This window comes from Scardinius erythrophthalmus (genome assembly GCF_964197995.2).
Source record: "Scardinius erythrophthalmus genome assembly, chromosome: 4".
Classification (NCBI taxonomy): Eukaryota; Metazoa; Chordata; class Actinopteri; order Cypriniformes; family Leuciscidae; genus Scardinius; species Scardinius erythrophthalmus.
The window spans coordinates 11296877-11305795 of record NC_138224.1 but is presented as its reverse complement, the minus strand read 5'-3'; the positions used below and the strand labels follow the sequence as shown (position 1 = coordinate 11305795).

The window sequence follows — 8919 nt, the reverse complement described above, 5'->3', positions numbered from 1 at the left end:
ACAGTGTATATGTATATATATATATATATATATATATATATATATATATATATATATATATATATATACACACATACTTTTTATTTTATTTTTATGACACTGATCCTGGAACAGCTGGTTGGTTGGGTGAGAGGCTTTAAACTTTTATGAGTACTGCGTGTTCTACATTTAATGGAGTGAGTGGAGATGCACGCGCACATGCACACACACACACACACACACACGGTATTTAGATCGAGACATTTATTAAAAGAAGTGACTGTTTTGCACTGCAGCACAAACAGCACAGTATGGCTTAATACACCACCTAACTGTGCGCATAACAAACCATACAGACAATCTTCTTTTTCATGGATGCCTATTAACATCTTTAAAAAACAATGTTACAAATTATTTTAACTGAGAATAACTTTAACATTTTAGGACAATCTTATGTCAATGAAGGCACAAATCAAGACAATCGTAAGTCAAAGTTGAAAAAAAAAGGTACAGAATAACAAATAGCCATGACAATGTACAGTATATAATACAAGACACATTAAATAACACAATTTAAATATGTAGTATATCCAGTCAAGTTTTCTAAATGGCCTATAACAGATATCCTATAGGATAAAATTCTTTTTCCAGTTAATTTTATATATGTAAATGGTTACACTATACTTCATATAAAACTGCCACATTGATGCTTAGATTGAAAGAAATGCCTTGTATATCTTAACACAGATTTGAATATTAAGCACATACTTATAGTTTAAAGCTGTTGTTCATACTTAACCTACAGTAAAAATGCCTCATGAAACCAATATTTTGAAATTAAGCCTATGTGAGCAAGTGTAGAAATTAAACTACCAAAAACATACAGAAAATGGCATGGTATATCTTCAGTTTATCTTGGCATGCCATTGAATGTTGAACAAAAAAAACACATGCACAATATACTACTTCCTGAAGATTTTACAGTTGAAAAGCGACCTTTTGATTCCCATTTTTTAAAAGAAACCTTTTCATTCTTAATCTTTGTTTTCATAATCTACAGCCTTCATTATATGTCTTTTAACACTCCACCTCATGAAAAGAACAGTTTGACATCTCTTTTCCTGTCTTAAATGGCATGTGTTGTTGAAATGCAGGTCATTTCTGGACCACAACTACACCATAGGTCAAAACTTGTCCTTCCACACTTTCATGCTTCAGGGAGCTCATATAATTACCCATGTGCACTAGCATTGTATGTGTGTGCGTGTGTGCACGCTTGTAACAGAGAAAGAGAATGTATGGTATCATAACACTGATATAACCTTTGCCCTTTGCCCTTTCATGTGCTTTGTGTTCCACTAGTTGCTCTCTAACTGATCTCACAGATATGTCAACATATATCTCTGATATATGTCTCTGTCACAACAAGTTCAAATTGAGCTCTGGGATCATGATTTCCACTCAGTGTGTTTTTGGTACCCTCTATAACTTCTCTAACAAAAAAAGTAAGTACCATGGTAAAGTGATGGCATCAAATTATAATATCATGGTACTTTGATATGGCCTAGTAATGAAATGATCATTATACTCAGATGTATTTTTTTAGTTATTTTTTGGTTCTTGTTTGTAGTATTTTAGGGCAGCCAAAATTAAATGGTATTTTTTTTTAATACTAACGGAGTTTTTCAAGAATACCATGGTAGTAGCATGGTCAATGTTAAAAAAAACCCATGGTAGTATCGTAGTACCTTTTGGTACTTTTTGTAAATGTTGTCAAAACAGTATGTCCTTATTTCAGTTGCACTTCATTTTACAGTACATGTACTTAGTGTACTAAGAAAGTACTAATGTAAGGTAACTACATGGGTTAAGGTTAGGTTTAAGAGTAGGTTCAGGGTTAGTACCTCATTATTACCCAGTTATTGTAATTACTATAAGTATGTACATGGGAAACAGGACTGTAAAATATAGTGCTACTATTATTTCTGTATCTTAAACTTAAATCCTTTCAAATTCTTAGTCTTAGCTTCTCGAGTCTTAGCATTACTGATGGACTGGTGTGCATTTGAAAATCGCTGGTATTATAATGAGAATCTATTATACAGATTTTCAAATGGCCTTTATCTAACACTATAATTCATAACCTGTATCGATGAAAACACTCTCCCAAGGACTATGAAAAGGCCTTGACATTTTCAAACGGCCAAAACATGAATGACATATAAATAACTTAAATAACACGGTCCCAGCTCTCATGTACATTACATGCTGCAGAACAGCCGCTTTAAAGTGCTTCCGTTGTTCCCCCTCGACTGTCGAGTTTAAAACGAGAATATCATGAGAAATGCTCATCAACACGAGTTGGTGAATGGAGATTTGAAATGTCCCGCTTCTCGACCTGTAAACGTTTACATAGTAGCACTGTCAAGAGAAGGACAAGCTGGGAATCATTCACTCTTCCAGTCTCTCCGTATATATTCAGCCTTTTTGTCCGAGTCTAGCTCAGCTGGCTGCTGATGTCCAGGGCTTTCTGGTACACCTGGGTAACATCATCCAGATCGGCCAGCAAGGAGAAGCTGCCGTTGTCTCCAGGGGAGCCGGGAGGGCTGCGGGCACCCTTTCCGCTGGGATGGGGCGCAACAGTCTGAAGGCCCCTGTATCCAGCCATCTGCAGCAAGTCTTCAGCAGAGAGTGAGCCCCGGATGTTGGGTTTGGGAGAGGCGGGAGGCCAGTCCAAGCCCATGCTGGAGAGACCCGTCTCCTCGTACACAATGCTAGAGGGTCTGCTTTGGCTCCGTGAGAGGGTCGAGTCAGCCGGGACCTCCCCATGGACTCCCACAGCACTGTGTGTGGAATATTTCCCATTACGCTTCAGTATTCCTTTCCTCCCGACAGACCGTTTGGTGGGTGAGCTGTTAGGAGGCTGCACAGTAGCGCCCCCTAACAGTTCGGAGGACTCGCTGCGCTCTGGTGAGGAGTAATAGCCGGACTCGCGCTGCTGATTGTTTTTCAGAATGCCTTTCTTAGGTAACATGGACACCATTTTGGCTGGCGAGCCACCCAGAGTGTCCTCTCGCTCCGGACTCGAACCGGACTCAACGTCTAGGTAGCAAATGGACCGCCTGAGCTCTAGTTCACACAGACTCTGAGATCGTTGGTCTCCACTGGTCGCCCGAGTTTTCAGAATGCTCTTTGGTCTCTTGAGGCCCGGCTTCTCCTCCGCTACACCCCAAATTCCAATATCGTTCTCCTTCATGGACTTTCTCAAACGCCGGGCTGGAGTCAAGGCTGTATTAGTGACAGTAGTGTTACCAGGCTCTGGGCGCTGGGGTTTTCCAGGACGGACCTCTGTGCGGTTCTGCCAGTCAATGAAGCGGGCAAGCATGGGGGAGCTGTTTTCCCTTTGTGTTTGGCAGTCGCACACACTGGTCTTCCAGCCCCAGTTCACCCACCAGTGATTTGCAATGTCCTCAATTGTAGCCCTGCGCTCTGGATTAACCATCAACATCCAGCGGATCAAACCACGAGCATCTGAATGAGACGGAGAGATTTGAACTCAGTCAGGAAACTTTGGGTTCAGTAGGGAGATTTGGGTTCAGTCAACTTTGAAATGTCTGTAGAGAAGACACATACCTGATGACTGAGGCGGTTCCCTGTACTCTCCATTGCTGATCTGGCGAATGAGTCTTTGGTGGTCTCCTCCGTCGAAGGGCATTGTTCCGTAAACAAGCGTGTAGAGTAATACGCCCAGCGCCCAACTGTCAACCTGTCAAAACAACACCACATTGGTATATTGGTCCACTGGGAGATACAGTTTTGGAAAATGGTTTATGGAACATTTTCAATTAAATTTGCATTTACATAACGAAATTCCAGTGTTATTTCTTAGTTTTTTTTGTTTTGTTTGTTTTTGTCTATAGACTAAATATATTTTTATTGTTACTAAATATATATTTAATTTTAATATTTTAGTTTATGAGTTGTGCAAAGTGACACAAAACAAACTATTATATAATAATAATAATAATGTAACTTTCTTTCTAGTCATATTTTTGTCAATATTGTCAAATTGTTAAATGATCATAATGACACTTACTTTTTTATTACATATTTAATGGCTTCACAGACTTGTTGACCTTTTGTATAAGTTGAACACATGCCAGTGAAGACTCGTCGTCATTTAGCAATAGATTAAAAGGTTCTGGAATTTTATTTTCCTGTCTGGGCCATAAAGTTAACTCCACCTATATTTATGAACATTTAATCAAGCTGTCACCTAAAATGTATGAGAACAATAGGTAATCTCACATATATCTTTGCAGTAACCGCCATCATAATTCCTGCTCGTTATTTAATCATTTCTCTTGCCTGACCTCGTCTGATCCCTTCTGCACCTCTGCTGATTAGCCAGGGGTGCAGGCCAGGAATGAGGAGGTATCGAGGGAAACAATGGCTGATTACAGTGCAGGAAGCATCCACTCCCCTAACTCCAGACCTATCTGACCCTGAGTAGATGTGAGGAGCTCTATGATTGTTGGCCCTGATCCACTGATCTCTGACCAGCGAGAAGAATGCTGCCTTTCCCATGGTCTGGAGTTATGTAAGGATGATTGAGGGACCAGGGGGATCACTGTATGATTGATTGTCCAGAGGCTTTTAGAGTTGTGCATGTGTCATCATCATACAATAAAACCGGAAATAGTATGGGAATTGTGATATATTCCTGTGTTCCAGACAGGCTTAGTGTTTGGCTATTAAATATTAGGAATCGTGAAAGGGGTGTAAAATGCTTGATATCCTGAAAATATCTTTGAGATTAGTTATCATTCTTTTTGGCAGTCTTTGTTTCTCACTGGATTATAGAGGATGTTTGGTACGCTGACTGACTTGGCGTGGGGAATGATTCCTGTGTTGGGAGTGACTAAGTTTGGAGTGTGTTGGGATTTGGAATGAGGGGTAGGGGTGGTTTCAAACACTTTCTCTTTCTCTTTGTTATCCGTGTGTAGTTCTCTCTTATCTTTTCAGACAGGAAGTATGTGATTGTGTTTCCTAGCTTACATTTTTTAAAGGTGAAAAATGAAGACCTCTTAAATGGCACTACAGAGTTGCATAACTTGAGAATTTTAGTTCATAATGTACCTCTGGACCTTTATATGGTCTTCCGTTCACAATCTCAGGGGAGGCATACAGCGGGCTGCCGCAGAACGTTTGAAGAAGCTTGTCCTTGTGGTAGAGGTTGGACAAACCAAAATCTGCAATCTGGAAGGCAAGAAAGAATCAGAACAGGCCAATATAGTGAGTAATAAATCACTGGAAGAAAATTATAACATACCTTAATGTTTCCGTTGTCGTCTAGGAGAATGTTTTCCAGCTTGAGATCTCGGTGCACTACTCCGCTCTGTAAGACATCATCAAAATAATTGATTTTCGATCAATGCTCTGTCATATTTGATGACCTACAACAGGTTAATGGACCTAATTTTGTGGCATTTCCCTTTATCCGGTATAATAACCCGAATGTCAAATAGCCTGATGTTTGAATCTCCTCCCCCATTTTTGTGACGACCTCCTGGCTCTCCCTGATCAGAAGGGCTGAGCTGGAATCCCCCAGCTGAGTTGATGACATCATCAGCCCAGCTGTAAAGGAACAAAGGCCAAACCCACTCTAAAACGCTTCACTTTCCAGCTGACACGGCCCTGGGTACCGGCTAACCCTTTGTGCTGATCTAGAAACAGCATTTTCTGCTTTAATCCTACCTTTAAACTCTGTAAAACTAGAAAAATATGCACTAAAATGTGAGATAAAAGAGAAAACAATGAAGAAATATGGGCTGGATCAGTGTGAAAGGTCAATTTGAATGCTCAATCTTGGAAAGTGGGAAAATATGAGATGAGGAGGGGCTTGGCATCAGGACAGAAGAGCACAGCTGCTCTCTGGCTCCACAACCTTTCATATCGAGACATTCTTGGAAGTTGAGTTTATCCCTCGCATATCATGACCTCCTTCATAGAGTAAATCATTTTATTTACTCTATAGAGAGCTCATGTGTGAATCATGTCGATTGCATATGAACATTGCACAGATGTCAGTTGTTTAGTTTGAGAGGCTTCATTTAAGGTATGAGACGTTGTGGTATTGGAAGTGTAGTTGTGGCACTGCATGTACTTAGCGGTTAAAGGCATGACATGCAGCAGAGCCTATTTACAATATCCTTTCTGGAAAAAACAACAACACTTAAAACCAACTTAAGCTAGTTTGCTACAGCTGGTCTAGCTATTGTGGCCAAGCTGACGTTTAGCTGGGCAACCAGCCTGACCAGCTGAATAGTACAACATTCCCTATAAAAAGCCAAAAGACTAGCTTGAACAGGTTGGAAGGCAAACAAACTTAGGCTGTTTGTTTTTTGTTTGTTTTATTTAGTTTTATTTAGCAGGGAAAGCATGGCGTCAAACTTTATTGCTTTTGTAAAAAATATTTTACATTAATGAAAGTGTTAAGGACAAATTTTGGATAATTTCATTTTGTGATCATTCATCCTAAAACTAGAATTTTGCATCTAATTAGCATCCAGGGCCAAAACTTGCTGTTTTATAATTTTAGGCTATAATTTCAGACACAATACAGAAACACTTCATCAATATCATCATTGAAAAATCATATGTGTACTTTAGTTTGCTCTCTGCTAACATTTCTTGCACTGAGATTATTTGAAAGGGTGTAAAAATCTACATTTATTAAATGTCTATCATTTACTCACCCTCATGTCATTCCAAAACTGTATCACTATTTAATTTTTTTTATAATTTTATTTTAAGGAAGAAAGAACGTCATACAGAACAACACGCGGGTCTCGCGTAAATGTACGGTTTCATTTTTCTCACCACACGGATATGATGTTTGTGAGCTCTGTCCTCACCTTGTGGCAGTAATGGACAGCAGAGACGATCTGTCTGAAGAAGTGTCTCGTCTCCCTTTCACCGAGCCTTCGGCGCTCACTGATGTATTCGTACAGCTCGCCCTTACTGGCATATTCCATCACGATCACAATCTTATCCTTATTCTCGAAAACTGCGAATAGAAGCAAACACAACAGCACCTAATTTATTAGATTACACAACATCAATGCATTATGCATGTTTATGCAGGACGGCGCATAGAAATGAAAGTAGCATATTTCCATTAAGTCCGACTCACTAACTAAAGCTCTCTGTCACTGGCATTGACTGTTTGGCTCGAGCTTTCGTTGGGCCGCTGCCAGTACTGTATGTAGGAGTCAAAATCGCCAGCGAGTCTGGCTTTAGTCAGGGTCATGGCGATTAGGAGCTGTCTTTGCAAGCGAGACCACAACCGTTAACAGGTGTTAAGTGCAGACAGGAAGTGAGATTTGGTGTGCGTGAGCTGGGATGGTGGCGTAAACATTCCCGTTCCAAGAAAAGGTATGTGTTTTGCACGACATGGTGTTCTTAGTAGCAGCTCTTAGATTAATAGCTATCATTTAAGCCAATCAGAGAAGTGTTTCTCTTGAGAACCTGATGGGAAAAATGGGACCTCAGCAAATCTTTGTTTTTATTTTGCAGGGGAGTGAAGCTGTTCCTCCATTAAGATCCTCTTCCACCTTCTGCTGATGCAGCGAGAAAATCTCCATAGTGACCCTTCATTGTTTAGTGCCCAGAGGCTGGTCGTCACAGTGATGGTCAGTGGACCGAATAGACGATGAAGAATCCTGCTGATCAGGTGGGTTTCCTTCAGATCTCTTGGTGCCACTTTCAACAACAAACAACATGCGTATGTGGATACCTTTTGACTGTCTAGGTCAGGACTAACCGAGGTTGTTATAATAACCTCTTCAAAAACAAGTTAAGTTCACGTTCAAGACACCGAACTCAATCCCAGGCCAGCGCTGAGTAATTACCTCTCTCGGCTAATCCGTATTAGACACAGAAGACTGAGCGTGCTCCGTTTTGGCACCGGCTCTCAGACCGATCCAGGGTCAGTAATAATGACCCCTGGCTGAGAGCGTGGCATGAGTCCACAGCCGTGGCGTCTCCCTCTGTCAACGTGGAGATAAAGCAGCTTTGTCAAGTCTTTGTTTTGAGTATCCCACTCAAGGCGTGCTGCGCTTGGGGCCTGATTTGATGGGTTTTTTGATTTATGTTCTGAGAGGCACAGCTACATGCGTGGGACATTTTTAAACATGCTGATTGCTGCAGGACTGTAATGGCCTCAATGCATCCGCTTCATCTCCATTAGTGAGTCTACACCCCCAACAATGTAGTTGCCTGATCAACACCCTTGGGCTTAACAGGGTGTGGATAAATAAAACATGAGGGGAACGGATCTAGAGATGATTGGCATCTGAGACAGAGGTATATATGAGGTATGTTGCCTCAGTTAGATTTGAACCTGCTTTATCCAGACTAGGACTAGCCTAAGACTAAGCCTACCTTCGTATATAGTGATGATGTGTGGATGGCGGAGAGAAGACATGATTTCGATCTCTCTGCGGATGTGCACCATGTCTTGTTCATCTTTAATCTTCTCCTTACGGATGGATTTTATCGCCACCTGAGAACCAACACACATTATTAAAATCAACTATGAATACTATTTGTAGCAAGCTTACATTTAGTTCAAAGTAATATTAATGATTCTTTCGATTGGAGTAAACAGAAAATATTGATAGATTCCTGGTTTAGTAGCTCAGCTTCTCGGTTTGATTGAGTATTGATGAAGACATGGGTCAATCATTTTTGTGTTGCAGTGACATCCTGGCCCGGGGGTCATAGATCATAGAAACAGAAGAGCCTACTCCCTTTTATGGTTCACAGGAAGTATTTCCTGTCTTATTCAGGCAGTTGACCTACATATTAACTGAACAAACCAGTCTAGTAGTAGTAGTAGTAGTAGTAGTCTTTTTATTTACCCTGCAGAGGAATTGT

At 40.6% G+C, this 8919-nt stretch overlaps 1 protein-coding gene across 1 annotated transcript in view; it reads right to left on the bottom strand.

The window, feature by feature from the left end:
* Positions 1 to 231: 231 nt before the first annotated feature.
* The window catches only part of nuak1a (NUAK family, SNF1-like kinase, 1a), a 13223-nt gene continuing 4535 nt past the window's right edge, over positions 232 to 8919 (bottom strand). Inside the window, exons 2-7 of the mRNA XM_081364041.1 lie at positions 8425 to 8545; positions 6897 to 7048; positions 5312 to 5377; positions 5119 to 5238; positions 3613 to 3745; positions 232 to 3510 (exon numbers count right to left, since the gene is read on the bottom strand). Coding sequence (XP_081220167.1) covers positions 2477 to 3510; positions 3613 to 3745; positions 5119 to 5238; positions 5312 to 5377; positions 6897 to 7048; positions 8425 to 8545 — 1626 coding nt within the window. The 3' untranslated portion in view covers positions 232 to 2476. The remainder of the gene's footprint in view (positions 3511 to 3612; positions 3746 to 5118; positions 5239 to 5311; positions 5378 to 6896; positions 7049 to 8424; positions 8546 to 8919) is intronic.